Here is a 17,304-nt window from a genome sequence, read left to right as displayed (position 1 = left end):
ACCCACTAGGCTACCACTGTCCCAGTGGTAGATGTGTTAGATGTGACAACAAGTTTTATTAGCCAGTGTACTGTTCAAATAATAGCCTACGCTTTCCAAACAAATACAGTATTTGATCAATGAGGTTTATTACAGCGTATGATCAGGGCTGCAATGTGCAGGTGCAAGCGAACAAACTGTCAACAAAATACTGACAGTCAAATCCTAAAATTAAATGCCCTGTTTTACAAAGTGCATATAAAAAAAGTGGTTAAAATTGACATATACTCGCTGTCAATGCAATGTGCACACAATATTCTGTCAAGTGTGCTTAAAATAGTAGCCATAGAATTGGTGAGAATCTAATAAAGCACACTATTTAGGATGTAGAATGGTATTTGGAACACAACAGCAGTCAAATTTCCATGCTCAGCCTGAGAGTGAATTTCATGCTGATATGTACATGTGCTGATATGATGCTATTAATTTTTCTTTTATTCCCCTCAGTTTTATGGGAAGCTTTAGCCCCAACAGACTTCTAATACCTCTGCCTATGCATAAACGTGCCAAAAAAAAATCATACTGAAGTTCCAAATGTCATTTCATTTTTGTCATTTATTCAATACCATATGAGAAAACTCATGCAAGTTCTATGTTAACCGAAGATACAATGTTGAAGAAAGGCAAGGAGAGAAAAAGGCACTTTTCTTTTTAACATGATAAACATGAATTGTACTATCACACTTTAAAAATGACAACACACACTTTCACTAATAAAGTAAAATAATACTTTCTACAAAAAATGTAAGAAAAGAGAAAAGATTTATCTCTCACTTGTACCATGCAGATGCAGGACAGAAGGACAATAAATATATATTTTAACTGGAATACAGCATACACTATTCACATGTCATATTAGATGCTGGTCTGTAATTCTTCTCTAACAAAAGTTAGAAAATTGCATAAATATATTAGCTTTATAAATCACACAACTATTACACTTAAACAAAATGTATTTACAGGTACGATCATTTCTTATTTATGAAAATGAACTTTACAATATAAAATTCTTTTATGAAAATATATTTTCAAAAGCCAGTACAATGTGAAAAGTGGCAATTTTTAAAATTATTTAATGGTTTTTCAGACATCTTTGTAAAACATAGTATGGTATGTTTTGAGGAAAAGTATGTAATGATATATTGAATGAACTGAATATAATATATTAATATAAGATTATGATTTATATGTATTTACACTCTATACTAAAGCATAAATTCCCATAAGCTCTTTATAAACTATGTTAAATAATAAGCAGGTGTATTAAAATAGTTAAAACTTCATGTGAATGTATTAAAAAAAAAAAAAAAAATCTTTTGGCAAGATCCGAGTCTTGCAATGTGTGACATTCTCTTAACTCCTGGTGTATAAGAATAAGCCTTGTTTATGTGGTTCGATCCTGTACATTTGGACCTCAGAACTGTGCGATTGTCTGCTGATTAATGAGAAGAGTTGCGATCATTGGCCACATCCTGCAGGCGGCGGAGAAGGGCATTTTGGTTCTCCTGGCACAGCCTCTTTGCAGGAGACTGCTGCTCCTCCTCTAGAACCATGCAGCGCTTCTTGGTGGGCGTTTCACCCGTGCGGAGCATACTGTTAATCTCCTGCAGCCGCTGGGAAATCACAGGGGAAAATTTAAATCAGATGAGACATAGAGATATATCAAAGCAATACCAAGTTGTCAGTTTCCTAGCTACACCTTGTGCCACAGCTTTAACATTCACCCCTATATTTTTATGTTACTTTTTGATTTTTCTTTACTGCCAGTTTGGCACTGTTAGGCGCTCAATTGCTTTGATTGTATTTGGTCACAGTTTAAAAGTTGCTTTGGATAGCATCCACTAAATGCCATAAATGATGAGCTCCAGTCAGTTTTCGTATACCTACAAAGGGCATCTATTATGGGAGGATGTAATAAAAAGGCAAATAAATGTATTGTAGGTAAAAGGCAGATAAACTGGCAACAAATTTTACACGTTAGAAACTGTGTGAGTGGTGCCCAGGTGGCGCAGCAGGATATTCCGCTAGCACACCAGCACAGAGTTTCTGAATTCCTCAGTTCGAAACTCTGTGTTGCCACCGGTCGGCTGGGCGCCATCTGGCGGGCATAATTGGCAGTGCCTGCAGCAGATACCAATTGGCCACCATATCTGCAGGGTGGGGGCCAGACTATGTGTGGGTGGGTGGGTCTTCATACGCTGTGTAAGGACCCTGAGAGGCGGAAGAGACGCCTGTGCAGAATGCAGGGGCGAGAAGAGGAGGTCTGTGCACGTGTCGGAAGAGGTGTGTACAGCGATGTGCTCTCTTTGGATGCAATCTCAATCTCTAAGCAGCGGAAGACAAAACTGAGTGCGCTAAATCGGGAGAAAAATGTGTTCATGTGTCGGTCTGTTTCTCTTTACATTTGAAGGACTGGAACAGATGTAGTAGTAGATCTTGTCTCGGGGAGTAAGAGGACTGCCGCTTTTGTGGGGAGATATATAAATGGAGTGGTTGTGAGAAAGGAGAACTCTGCGTGGTGAGCCGATCCTGAGCGATGGATACGGACACAGAGGTGGCGTCTCTGCCTACACACATCACAAATCATGAATAAAAGTCACAGATTAGCAAATCAAAAAATTTAGAAATTACTGCATCAAACAAAACATGAAATGTTTCCCAGAAAAGCTACTGCACCCACCCCGGCTTTAAGAGAGCTGGAGGAGTAGCGCAGGGCAAACTGTTTGATCTGTTTGATGTAGACATTATTGTAGAAGCGAATCAGGTCCCCTCGCTCTTCCTCCTCCTTCTCTGGCTCTGGCCCATGGGTGCAGATTGGTGTAGAGGAGGCACTGCCAGGTTGAGGTAGGGGCAGTGTACTCGTGGAACGCATAGAGACTGGACTGCTGTCATCACTGACTGTTGCTTAGAGAGAGAGAGAAATGCACTTTTTGTATTACAAATGTTTAATGCTGTACAAAGGTTTGTTTGTTATTAGGATTTTAATGTCATGTTTTACACTTTGGTTACATTCATAACGGTAGTTACTCGTTACACAAGGTTCATCAGTTCACAAGTTTTAATGTCAAACACAGTCATGGACAATTTTGTATCTCCAGTTCACCTCACTAGCATGTTTTTGGACTGTGGGAGAAAACCGGAGCTCCCGGAGGAAACCCACGCAGACACGGGCAGAACATGCAAACTCCACACAGAAAGGGCCCGGACCGCCCCACCTGGGGATCGAACCTTCTTGCTGTGAGGCGACAGTGTTCTTCTATTTTTTGTTTGGTTTGGTGAGTTTCCATTGGAAAGGGGCATTGGTGTGTGGTTGTATTATGGTACAGTGGTACCTTGAAATTCAACGGCAGTTGGTTCTGGGAATGGTGCCAAGTTTTAAAGGCTTTGTGTTTCAAGGTATTTTTTTTCCATAAGGATTGTATGGGAAACCTGTTAATGCGTTTTGTGGTCCTGTGGAACTGCATACATTTTAGGCTAATGTAAAAAAATGGGGTTGTTTTTGACACTTATACACTAAAAATAACACAAATATAATATAAAAAACACTGAAATAGGATTGCAAAACAGTTAAATACAATAAAACAATAAAATAGTTTTTGCACTGGCTGTGCAGTTATTTTCTATGTAGTGTGGTACACAAAGCTTAACGTGACATTGTACTAAAACAACGAGTGAGAAATTTCATTAGTGGAGAGAACTTATGAGCAGTAATAACTAAGAGAGGTTTAATGTTCCTGTATCATTCTTTTAATACATTACTACATTGTCACTTTTTTTTTTAACAATAAGCATTTTAGACTTTCTCAGGAAATCTGATTCTCACCATTTCTGAGCACCCCGAGCTATAACACCAGTTTAAAAGTGAAACAGGAGGAAAATCCAGCTAAACACAGATACATGTGGACACTTTCAGAGTGGATTTGACGGTTATTCCACACAAATGCTGATTCGTCTCAAAGAACTTTGATGACGTTTTACCACAATGCTAAAGCCAAGCACTGAGCAAACTGTCAGTCGCACACATTGAGTTTAAGGAAAATGTTGAGTTTAAAGGTACAAATTTCTTGATGAAGGGCATCGAGTTTGAAAGATTTCAATTTCGCTGACGTCAAGTTACAAGGTACCACTGAACCTTTATTTATCAGTTAAAGATCAAATAAAACAGTGGAGTATAAGTTGTTACCTTGTTCATGCCCTCCCTCAGATGGCGACTCCTGTCTACTGCTTTTACTGTTGCCTGACTGCTGTCTTCTTCTTCTGGATATCAAAACACTCCTGTACACCTGCAATATGATCATTATCATTATAATCATCATCCTCAGTATTCAGTTTTAAAGTATACTGTCTGTAACTAAAATGCTGTCAGTTCTTACACTGCTGCTGGCCTGAGGCTGAGACCTGTAGCACTTCATAATGTTCTGAAACGATTTGTCCTCTTTAGTTACCTGCTCAACAAAAAAAAGAGAGGGCAGCGTACAGAGCAGTACAATACACATTTTTTCTTCTATTAACACATACTTACAAGGGTTTATTTGATGCAACTTTTTTCATTGTCTCTCTCACCTTAGTCATAACATAGATGGCACACATGAGCAGCTGGTCGAGGTGTCGATCCATCATCAGCTCAGTGCAGTTTACCAGTGAGTATTCAAAACAGGTCCAGATCTTCCTGCGCAGATCTGTACCAATGTCCAGCCTCGCACACAGATCTCTCAGACGCACACTGGCCAGGTGATACACCTGATACACACCAGGTATAAAATAAGGTCAGAACGCTTTGGGCTAACTATGACTTCTGCACACATATACATTCAAACTTCATTCTTATATTCAGGAAGTAAAGTATCGAATAATGCAGAATGTGCTGCAGTGAAATGAAGAATGGCAATAGGCATCATGGTGATGGTCACACTGACAAGGATATGGTTTGTTAGTTTCTTTTTTTACGTTTTTAACATCATATTTTACACTTTGGTTACATTCACGACAGAACAGGTAGTTAGGACGGATGTGAAGCCTAGAGAAAACACTGAAAATAGCAAGAATGACACATCCAGGCTTTTGAGAACAGGTGAATCAGAAAACTGCTTAAACTATTATGGAGGAAGATGATGACCACTGAGCAAGTTTACAAGATGGTCAGAATGGAAAAGAAGCTACTGAACCACAATAAGTCTCACAAGTTACGTTACTTTGAGCATGTGACAAAGCACCCACATGTCACCACTGAGGGTGGTGGAATGACAGGACTTAGGGAAGGACAATAAATACCAGAGATAAACTGGATTGGCATGGATTGCTTCATCAGGGGCTAGTAAGTGTTTGAATCTCAGCAATGCTACTGGCTGGCTGAGTATCTACACATACATGATTGGCTATGTCTGAGAGGGAGGGATGGCTGAAGTCCTGTGATATATTAGCACCTTCATCAGGTTATTCCTGCCTTGTGCCCAGTGATTCCAGGGGAAGCTAGACCCAATGTGACCCTGATCAGGATAAAGATAAAACAATTAAATGATAAAATAATATTACACTGTAGGGATGTAACAATACACTCTACCCACGATGCGATATGATTCACGATACTGGATTCACAATACGATTTTTTCTTGAATTTTTTTTAAACAAAATGAAATTGAATTTTAACAAATTATGACAAAGTTTCCTTTTATTATTTCTCTTTAAAAAAATTAAATGAAATCTTTTATTTATCTAAATAATGAATGCCCTTTTTTAAACCATTTTGCCATTTTTGCCATTTTAAAACAAATCCCACATTAAATAAATAAATGAATAATACAAATAAAGAGTAGAGAAGTATCGTCACAAATAAATTTGGCTGGAAAATCCCGTACAACTCTGTTGCACCCTCTGCTGTTTAAAGTGAATATCGATTCATTTTACATGTAAACCGATTCGAATCGTGGCACATGTGCACTGATTTTTAACTGCCTTGTGGTGCATCGTTACATCCCTATTACACTGTGCATCTTAACATCTCCTGGGTTTAAATTAGCAATAAAAACACAAGTATTATTAGAACAAGGATTTAAGCACGAGTGTGTTGAGGTTCTTAAAACACCTCTTGTACATACATTATATGGCCAAAAGTATTTTGACACCCAATTGTGAGCTTGTTGGACATTCCATTTAAAAAACAAATGGTATTAAAACTAAGTAACCTCTTTGTGATCTTTTCAGTTGTAACAACAGCCAGAGAAAAGCTTCTCACAAGACTTTGAAGTATGACTTTGGGAATTTGTGCCCATTCAGTTGATAGAGCAGTTGTATGACTGGCCACTGATGTTGGTCGAGAAAGCCTCAACTGATGTTCCAGTTAATTCCAAAGTTGTTCAGTGGGGCTGAGGTCAGGGCTCTATGCAGGCCACTTTTTTAAACTCCACAGGGGCACAGTCATGTGGGAACAGAAAAATGTTCTGCAAAGTTGGAAGCATATAATTTTCATTATATAATTGATTAATTACACCTGTTAGCACCTTTTTTGTCCCAATACTTTTGTCCATATAGTGTGTAAGAACTCCAACATGCTCGTGCTTTAATCCTTGTTTTGCTGATACACTTGCATTTCAATTAATAATTTAAATCCAACACAGCCTGCTAGAATCAGCAATTTGATATATAACTGCTTAGTCATTATGTTGAGCTGCTTATGCTTTAAGCCACAGCAATGTCCTTGCTCACCTTGCGAAAGAACAGACAAAGAGATCCCGTTCTTTGTGCTCTGTTGGGAGGAGTTCCCTGCTGAGGGCTCATCTTGGCTTGCTTACTGGATGTTGGGTTGTTGTGAGCAGTGCCAGCAGACATAGTGGCTGTCAGCTGTTGGGTGTTCAGTGTTCCAGTCAAAGCCTGGGCAGTAAGAGGCTGTAGGCCTGTTCCACTCTGCCCAGTCATTTTCATTGGAACCGGAATAAATGTAATGCCCCCACTCTCATTGGCTATACCTACAGAGTGGAAGATTAGATGAACATACATTAGCTTGGAATTATTTGCAAAATGCTTTTTAATTGGGCCCTTACAAATACTGAAACAAAAGACTCAAAACACATACAGCAAGAGAGAACCCATGTTAAACACTGCTACATGTTAAAACACAGCTGTGTAATTATCTGTATAAGCATTAACACTATATAAAAAAAAAACTGTCTGTTTCTCCTGTGTGCTTGTTGCCTGTGGCATGAATGTAAGAGAGCTGAGACATGTCCAGTGTGGGATTGATTGACTTCTTATTTATTGACTTTGACTTGATTCCTTAGTGATACTTGATGTCCAGTATACATTTGAGGTAAATTCCTACCACTAATTAAAATACTTTTAGATAAGTGTTTCTGGTTTGTTGCTGGCATGTTGAATCAAGCCCTGCATCACAACCTCAGAGAGAGAGATGTGCAGAATTAACAGAAAAGCTATCTGGCAGAAAGACTGGGATTTTAAAGGGACTCCTCCAGCTGAAGTGAATTGTGCTTCATAAGGCGCAGAGACTGCTGATTAAAGGAACCAGCCATGGCAGATGCGCAAGTTACTGTAATCTGTGCTCCCTGCCAGTCAATACAGCATTTTTGGATGGATATACACTGAACGATCAATGGCATAATAAACACCTGGGTAAGAATGGGTTGGTCCATCTTTTTGACTAATTAGGAAATAGACAAGGTGGCAACAGAAAATGGGACTCCTAAGTCCAGACGACCGCCTTTCATATTTCCAGGGTTCTTTGACGCCTTTCTTTGGCCAATGCAAGGCGTTGGTTGTGATGACAGGTGGTCAACAGTGGCACACGTCTTGGCCTATGGCTGTTGTGCCTTGGTCGACACAGTGTACGTCATATGGTTTTGGCCGAAATTGGTTGCGCTTGCCCTCTGTTGTACTGGTGGGTGAGCTGTTCAACTGTGGCACGTGGATACCAGTCATGACACGCAATGCTTGCCTCTCAGATCAACCACACGTGGCCGGCCGCTGAGTGACCTTTGGCTGGGTGTTTGTTGATGGATCCTCCACTCTTGGTACACCCGTGATACCGTGGTACTAAAAGAGCCCACAAGTACAGCTGTTGCTAAAACACTGGCACCACACCTCCGGGCTCCAACTATCTGTCCGCAGTCAACGTTGCTCAAGTTGCGCCATTTATTCAGAGCTGGTAAATATTGCCCTCTGTTGTGCAGTGAACAGGTTAACAGAAGACTGATAAAGTGCCCCCAATTGGTGGTTACGTCACAGTGATCATATGCCATCTGCCAGTGACCATTCAGTGTATGTATATCAAATGACTGTAATGTACAGTATATTCCATATAAGAACATTCTGTAGTCAAAATAACATGCATACACAAAATACACAAAAAAACAAGTCACTTTAACCACCTACATTCTCAGTTTACCATTGCATATACATAGAGATCAGATTTAAGTGTTGAATTGTGCAGCTTTGGATGACAACAGACAGCTGTAATTTGTTTATCAAAAGTTTTTTCAGATATAAAGCACCTGGAACCTGGAACTATATGAATCTGGCTATATAGCACAGACTTACACACTCACTCACATTCAGCAGGTAGAAGTTCCTCCAGAAGGGGGAGCTACTGTAATCTTTGTTACCATATAATGGAGTGTAATTTGATGGAGTGTAAATTTTATTAAGAATTAAAGGGCTGATAAAATTGATATTGGTCAGTAGAAAATTGTGTAGATGCAATTTCTCTCTAAACTAGACAATACATTATGGTTTATTTATTATGGTACTCATTTCATAGAACTTATTATACAGTAAAAACTACTAACAGGGCTTCTTATACAGTAAAAACAACATAGAAGTAGAACATTATTAATATTAAAGTATTTTACTTACCTTGTACAGGTATAGTAACAGTCTGACCATTGTTAGCAGTAACAGTAGCAGTAGCCATCGTGACAACAGTCTGGCCTGCAGGTATAGTGCTGACCAGGGATGGCTGGCAGACCCTGACAGGTGCAGCAGAGTCAGAGGACGCCTCTGAGTCTACAAAAAGTCGTTTGCATACTGAGCTTGTTGGAGGAGAGCTGTAGCGATTATGAAGACTAGTCGAAGCCGGGGACACACCTGATGAAGAAACAGTATTGAAACACTCTGAACAAGAGCTTTAGTAAACCAGACGAAAATAAAATGAGCAGGACAGAAGTCCTGTATTAAAGTTTCTTATTCATTGTATATTACAGTTAACATTACCTTTTCCTGCTCCTGCAATTTTAGCACCGAGTTCATTAATTTTGTGGTTGTGAGGGCTGTCTGATCCATCCTCCAGGTACTGAGGCGGCATTACCTAACATATACAGACATTATTATTATTATATATTATAATTGGTTAGAATTTAATCTTGATTTAGACTTGGAGTACCTCATTTATAAATCTGATAAGTATAGTAAAAACTGCCTAAAACATGCAAGGTTTTAAAGTGATTATCAACTAAAATATAAAAAAAATAGTTCAATTGCAGCTGTAAAAGAACAAAAACAGGCAAAAATCTGATTGTTGTAAACACTATACCTTAATGCGCCAATTCATAATTTTAAATCAATGCTTTTTCAAATGTAACTGAGCTTTACCAATTTAGCATAGTGAGGAAAAGAACAGATTTAGTTGTTAATGGCAGATATTTCTATTTCTAAAATACATTTAGTGGTTACTAACTAGGCACAATGAATTTTATCTATACCTGTTGGTTGGACATGCAATTTATGGGGAAAGTTGGAATATCTAAGATGCTTGTAAAGGCTTGCAAGATGAGAAAGTGATCATTGTAATGACGTAACATCAGTACAGTGTGTGTGACTTTCTATATGGAAATACAGTTACTAAAATAATAAAAAAATAGAAAGATATAAAAACTAAATATCAAATTTAAAACAACAGAGTCTCTAATATTACCACATTACGCCAAAACTACAATAACATTGACAATACAAAGATATGAAACACAACAATTTACAAACATAAATAACTAATAACAAAATGTAACATTTCAAAAGTGAACATTTGAAAATGAAAGGACTGTCATTTGAAACAATATACTATATACTACAAATAATAATATTAAATATTTATATATACTGTATATATATATATATATATATATATAAAAAACACCCCAATTTTTCCAGTTTTTATTGAAATTTATGCAGTTTAATGTCTTATTGTACTCTGAAATGAAGACACAGAACAAAAAAACAACTGAAGTTAAAAAAATAAATCATGGAATTAATTTATAAACCAAAATGTATTATAAAAGTTTGATTCATTAAAGTAGATACCTTTGGCATATAAAACAGCTGAACACACTCGTGGCATTCTTTCTACAATGGAAATTAAATATTCTTTAGAAAGTTCTTCCCAACTCTGTTGCAGAAGTTCCCATAAATGTGTGGCACATGTAGGCTGCTTTGCTTTCACTCTTCTGTCCAGTTAATCCCAAACCAGCTCAATGGGGTTTAAATCTGTAGACTGTGCTGGCCACTCCATGTTTTCAAGCTTACCATCTTGTTCTTTTTTCCAAAGGTCCTGGCAAAGATTGGACTTATGTTTTGGGTCATTATCTTGCTGTAGGATGAACCCCTGACCAACTACGCGCATCCCAGAGGGTACTGCATGGTGCTGTAGAATGCTGTGGTAGCCGTTTTGGTTCAGGGTACCTCTCACTCCGTACAAGTCACCGACCCTGGATCCAGCAAAACAGCCCCAGACCATCACGCTTCCTCCTCCATGTTTGACAGTTGATGTCACACACTGAGGAACCATCCTTTCGCCTACTCTACGGCGTACATAAATCCTGCGTGATACACCAAAGATTTCAAATATTCAAAGATTTTGATTCATCAGTCCATAACACCTTCTTCCAGTCTTCAATAGTCTATTGGCGGTGTTTCATGGCCCAGGCAAGCCTCTTTTTCTTATTCTGACATCTTAGCAATGGCTTTCTTGCTGCAACTCAACCTGTCAAACCTGCAACTCGAAGTCCTCTCTTCACAGTTGAAACTGAGGCTTGCTTACTACGACCACTATTAAGCTGTGCTTGAAGCTGTTGAATGCCGCCTATCACACAAGCTGTTGACTCTCAGAAACTTGTCTTCTAATTCTGTTGTGGCTTTGGGTCTGCCAGACCTCTTCCTGTCAGAGTTTGCCCCAGTTTCTAAGTACCTTTTGATGGTGAAGGAAGCTGTACTCACTGACAACTTGATTTTCTATTTTTCTATAGAAAAGACCTATATTTTTAAGTGTTATGATGGTCTGTCTCTCTTCCATTGTTAATTGCATTTTTCTTGCCATTTTTATAGCAACACAATACTTTCTGCAGAAGAATACATGTTCAAATAATACTCACAAGGGGATGGTACCACAGTGTGTTCCAACACTACTTTTATGCAGACAAAGGGGGTTGTAAGCAATCAAGAAAAATTGGAAGACCCCTAGGAATTGGTAGCACCAACTTTAAAGGCTTGATCAACCTCCATTACTGCAGAACAGCTTTAAGTTGTTAACCCATTTTTTGTTCCCTGAAAAAGGCCATTTTGTATAATGCTGAAATGTACATTATTTTTCAGTTTAGGGTAACCACTTTTTTTAATCTCTGACAGTTCAGCACTTACCTTTATACCACTTCAAGCTATTCATTGGACTTGAACTGCTTGAGTTTCAATAAAAAAACTGCAAAAATTGGGGTGTTCTAAAACTTTTGACCGGTAGTGTATATAGTATAGTTGCAATCAAAATTATTCACCCCCATTGCAAATTAGGCGTATTAGCAAAATTTGAATATAAGATGTTTGCAATGAACCAAACAAACAAGAACAATTTAAATAGCTCAACACAACTAATATAACAAGGCATTTCTCCAATTTTAACACAAAATGCTACTTTTAATGCAGTCTCAGAATTATTCAGCCCTTTCATGACAATCATCTTTAGAACTCAATAGAGCACCCTTTCTCCATTATGACCTGCTGCAAATGTCATGCATAGCCAGACACCAGCTTCTGGCAGCATTTTCCAGAGGAGTTCTTCATGGACAATGGCCTCCACTTTGCTAATATTATTGCGTTTGCGTGCTGCAATCCCACCAAAGATTTTCTATGTGGTTCAAGTCGGGTGCCTGTTAAGGCCATTCTAAAATCTTTCAGGACTTCCTCTGAAACCAAGCCTTGGTGGCCTGTGAGGTATGCTTGGGATCACTGTCGTGTTGGAAGCTCCAGTGACACCCAAGCTTCAGCTTCCTCACAGAAGGCATGACATTTTCTCCTAGGATTTCCTGATACTTAATTAAATCATGCCCTCTGCATGCTTAAGTTTTCTTGTGCCATAGAAAGCAAAGCAGCCCCAGAGGATCACTGAGCCAATGCCATGCTTTGCTAGAGGCAGTGTTCTTTTTTTAGTGTATGTTTCATTCTTCCTTCTCCAGACATACTGTTGATACATAGGCCTTTTGCTTTATTGTTCCATAGAACATAATCCCAAAACCTCTGTGGCTTTTGGAGTATATTGTAGCCAACTTGTGCTTTTGGATGTTTGGGCATGTAGACCGTTAGCATTTAGGATGCTTACTATGGTAATCCAGGTATTGCAGTCAGTGTTCCTTTAACTTTGTGAACTATGCTTCCAAGTGTATCTCTAGAAACATGCAGTGCCTTTACTATCTTTTTGTATAATTGTCCCTGTTTGTGCAGTTTTTTTGACAATTCTCTTGACTTTATATTCTAACATGCAATCAAACATTACAGTCAACAAATTCTCAGCCAGTCCAGGTATTTGATGTATTTTTTCTTATTTGATGCAACTTATGAACACCTTGATTAATTGCATCAGATGTGCTTGAGACAACACCTGATTTGCAAATGTCTGCTCTGAGGGATTTTGTTCAGAGGGTTGAAAAATTCTGAGACTGCAGTAGTCATTAAAAGTAGCATTTAGTGTTGAATTTGGAGAAACCACTTGTTATATTAGTTGTGTTGAACTGTTTAAATTGTTCTTGTTTGGGCACTCAGGTGGCACAGCAGTAAAACACTCTAGCACACTAAATGTTTCAACTGATTGGACTGTTATTGCATTAAACACTAATAGGATACAGTCTTCAAGTCTTAATAATGTATGGGTTTTGGAACAGGTGTTGTGTCTCACCTCTTGGCAGTATGGAACATGATTCTTGGCCCCTTTGATGCTGTCCCAGATTGGGGAACTCTCTTTCCATGCCAGACTCTCCAGCACCTGCTCCTCCACATGGTTTAGATGCTTTACCACCTCTCTAACCAGACCCTCTTCCGCCCGAACCAGTACCTCAATCACCTGAGGTACAGAATGGAATAAAATAAAACATTGCTATGTCTATCAGTGCTTTCTGAGTATAAAATGCTTGAAGCTATATGAATGTTGCCATTGCATTGCAATATCCTGGGCTACTCTGCTACAAGTGACACAAGACAGAGGGCATTAGAAAAAGCTGATATATCTGTGCAGCCAACCATTGCAAAGCGATGACGGCATAGTGACATGACATAACAATGCATATACAGTGGGGGAAATAAGTATTTGATCCCCTGCTGATTTTGTAAGTTTACCCCCTTACAAAGACTTGAACAGTCTATAATTTTTATGGAAGGTTTATTTTAACAGAGAGAGACAGAATATCAACAAAAAAATCCAGAAAAAAAAACATTAAATAAAAGTTTTTAATTAATTTGTATTTAATTAAGGGAAATAAGTATTTGATCCCCTACCAACCAGCAAGAATTCTGACCCCCACAGACCAGTTATGTGCACAAAAGGCACACAAATTAGTCCTGTCCCTGTATAAAAGACTCCTGTCACAGAATCAGTTTCTTCCGTTCAAATCTCTCGACCACCATGGGCAAGACCAAAGAGCTATCAAAGGATGTCAGGGACAAGATTGTAGACCTGCACAAGGCTGGACTGGGCTACAAGACCATCAGCAAGAAGCTTGGTGAGAAAGAGACCACTGTTGGTGCGATAATTCGAAAATTGAAGAAATACAAGATCATAGTCAATCGCCCTCACTCTGGAGCTCCATGCAAGATCTCACCTGGTGGGGTAAGAATGATTCTGAGAAAGGTGAGGTCAGTCCAGAATTACATGGGAGGAGCTTGTCAATGATCTCAAGGGAGCTGGGAGCAGAGAAATGCTGGATATGACCCCAAGAACACCACCCCCACTGGGCATTTCTTTGCCTCCAAACACGGCGAGTGGAGTTGATGCCAAAGAGCTCAATTTTGGTCTCATCTGACCATATCACATTCTCCCAAGCTTTCTCTGAATCATTCAGGTGTTCATTGGCAAACTTCAGACGGGCCTGTACATGAGCCTTCTTGAGCAGAGGGACTTTGCGGGCACTGCAGGATCTCAATCCATTACGGCGAAGTGTGTTACTAATGGTTTTCTTGGTGACTGTGCTCCCAGCTCCCTTGAGATCATTGACAAGCTCCTCCCGTGTAATTCTGGACTGACCTCACCTTTCTCAGAATCATTCTTACCCCACCAGGTGAGATCTTGCATGGAGCTCCAGAGTGAGGGCGATTGACTGTGATCTTGTATTTCTTCCATTTTCGAATTATCGCACCAACAGTGGTCTCTTTCTCACCAAGCTTCTTGCTGATGGTCTTGTAGCCCATTCCAGCCTTGTGCAGGTCTACAATCTTGTCCCTGACGTCCTTTGATAGCTCTTTGGTCTTGCCCATGGTGGTCGAGAGATTTGAACGGAAGAAACTGATTCTGTGACAGGAGTCTTTTATACAGGGACAGGACTAATTTGTGTGCCTCATGGGCACATAACCGGTCTGTGGGGGTCAGAATTCTTGCTGGTTGGTAGGGGATCAAATACTTATTTCCCTTAATTAAATACAAATTAATTTATAACTTTTATTTAATGTTTTTTTTCTGGATTTTTTGTTGATATTCTGTCTCTCTCTGTTAAAATAAACCTTCCATAAAAATTATAGACTGCTCAAGTCTTTGTAAGGGGGTAAACTTACAAAATCAGCAGGGGATCAAATACTTATTTCCCCCACTGTATGCTTGCAGCACCAAATCTGCATGTGTATTGAATCTTACTGTTAGTTTGGTATTAACATACCTTGTAAAAGTGGTAAGGCGGAATGTCAAAAATCTGCAGGACCCGCTGGAATTCACCAGGTGGGTGGTAGGAGAACATTACAATTTCCAAACAGCAGGCTATCAGAGAACGGTGAAACATGTCTTGCTCTAGAATACACTGGAAAAGACATGATCATTCAGCGTGTGCTTTATACTGAATTTAAATGAGTCAAATGTAATATTAGGACACATACAAGATTCTTTATAAAGAACTTTAAACTTACAGAAAGGTCACTATCTCCAAGTCTTCTCTTCTCCTGATCAATGATGCCTTCCAGAGTTTTGTAGTAGAGTGCCTCAGCCAGGCAAAAGTATTTTACTGCAAGATCTGCAAATAATGTGCAGACAGGTACAAATATTTAAGTGTATTAGTGTCATATTACTGATCAAAATAGAACAGTAATTTCCACACACCAAATGCTACACAGTACAGCTCAAAATACAAAGCTATTTTTTTTATTACAGTAATTTGACCCATTTTCCTTCTAAATCCAACAACTACCTAATAAGCTACCAATATGCTTTAGATCTTTTGCCCATGCACTCACTGTGTAGCTTTCTGTAACTCTTTATTTTCCAAAACCGCTTTATCCTGGTGAGAGTTGTGGCTGGTCTTTTTTCACCGGAAAAAACTGGGCACAATTACGATTTGCAATAGTCTGCACAGGACACCTGTCCATCGCAGGGCTTTGGCCACCCCTCTAAGACTTAGCCAATGGTGTCTATGAAGATGCCTGGCTGTCAAGTAGCACTGAAATTTTATCCCAGCTCTCAGCGTTGGTGGGCTAGCATAGACTGTTGTGCCACCCTAGTGCTGGGCAACTTTTCTCTTAACATAAACTAATGTTTAAGGGAGATGGCAATGGATTTTTGAACTAGATTGTTAACAAAATATTGAAGGAAGCATGCAAAATGGAGAAGCAGCATAACGGTTCCAATTTTTATGAATAAGGATGATGTGCAGAGCTGCAGTTACTATAAAAGCATAAAGATGAAAAGTAAAAAAGCTATAAAAGCATAAAGCTGCATAAAAATCTGGGAAAGAGAAGTGGAAGAAATATAGTTTCATGCCAGCAAAGTGCACCACAGATGTGATGTTTGCTTTGAGAATGTTGATGGATAAGCATGGGGAAGGCCAAAAGGAGCAATAAGCAGGTCAATTAGTAACAGGTGATAAAAGGAGGATCCACCAGAGGCTCAGTCAAAGATGGGTCGTGGCTCACAACTTTGTGCCAAACGTCATGAGGGAAATGTCAATCAGTTGAAAAAGAACATTCCTCAATACAAATTTAGAAATAATTTAGGTCTTTCATCATCTACTGTACATAATATTGTGAAAAGATTCAGGAAATCTGGGGAGGTCTGTGTACAGCAAGACCAGAAACTTGTGTTAAATGTGCGTGACTTTTGAGGCCTCAGACGGCATTCAATGACAAAATGTCATGCTACTAAAATAGATTTGGGCTAGGCAAAACTGCTCTCTCTTTACACAGTCTACTGCTGCAACAAAATATGCAATCTGAATCTCTATTATACAAAGTCAAAGATTAACTCTACGCTCAAATACAAGGCAGTTTTCTGGGCCTGATATTATCTCAGATCTCAAACTGCTAAAATGTGTATCCTCAGTTCCCAAGTAATTAAATCCTATTAAATCCTATTTGTAACCAATAAGGTTACAAACTTTTTTGAGTGCATTGAGGTATGAAATTCTAAATTTGTTTATATGCACAAAATGCAATCAATTGGTCAGTGAAAACACTGGAAATCTTTTGCTTTTTACAAAATATCCATTTTTTCCAGGAATGGTGTTTATACAACAGACTTGATAAGATTTCCAACCTCTTGCAAGGCTTTTATTTTCATCCCCTTTAGTTTCGTAGGTCTTGAGAAAGGTTTCAGACATCTCCTTCAGTCTGTCAGCAATGGCCTCACTGGGGTTTCTTGCACAGGCCCTGTGTTTCAAAGTTAAGACATTTTATTTAAATCACAGTCTGCAAATATATGCATATCAAAAACATATAATTAGTGCTTTTTGTGTGCTTTTCTTTAATTTAAGATTTTAATTTAGGGTTTTAACATTGTTTTTTTTTTAAATAAATAAATGCCCCCTTAACCTG

General features: G+C 38.8%; 1 protein-coding gene across 2 annotated transcripts in view; it reads right to left on the bottom strand.

Moving 5' to 3' along the window:
* Positions 1-1,199: 1,199 nt before the first annotated feature.
* rbl2 (retinoblastoma-like 2 (p130)) overlaps positions 1,200-17,304 on the bottom strand; it is a 31,118-nt gene continuing 15,013 nt past the window's right edge. The window contains exons 10-22 of one of the 2 annotated variants that reach the window (XM_062991545.1): positions 17,027-17,139; positions 15,409-15,512; positions 15,165-15,302; positions 13,199-13,363; positions 9,259-9,352; positions 8,902-9,132; positions 6,742-7,001; positions 4,603-4,779; positions 4,413-4,484; positions 4,223-4,322; positions 2,720-2,937; positions 2,442-2,606; positions 1,200-1,652 (exon numbers count right to left, since the gene is read on the bottom strand). In XM_062991545.1, the coding sequence (XP_062847615.1) occupies positions 1,479-1,652; positions 2,442-2,606; positions 2,720-2,937; positions 4,223-4,322; positions 4,413-4,484; positions 4,603-4,779; positions 6,742-7,001; positions 8,902-9,132; positions 9,259-9,352; positions 13,199-13,363; positions 15,165-15,302; positions 15,409-15,512; positions 17,027-17,139 (2,011 nt within the window). In that variant the 3' untranslated portion in view covers positions 1,200-1,478. Of the gene's footprint in view, positions 1,653-2,441; positions 2,607-2,719; positions 2,944-4,222; positions 4,323-4,412; positions 4,485-4,602; positions 4,780-6,741; positions 7,002-8,901; positions 9,133-9,258; positions 9,353-13,198; positions 13,364-15,164; positions 15,303-15,408; positions 15,513-17,026; positions 17,140-17,304 lie in introns of both variants that reach the window. The other variant, XM_062991536.1, reaches the window with a different exon arrangement.

The sequence above is a fragment of the Trichomycterus rosablanca genome, chromosome 1, assembly GCF_030014385.1.
Source record: "Trichomycterus rosablanca isolate fTriRos1 chromosome 1, fTriRos1.hap1, whole genome shotgun sequence".
Lineage (NCBI taxonomy): Eukaryota > Metazoa > Chordata > Actinopteri > Siluriformes > Trichomycteridae > Trichomycterus > Trichomycterus rosablanca.
Note: the sequence above shows the minus strand (reverse complement) of the source record. Positions and strands in the feature narration are given on the sequence as shown.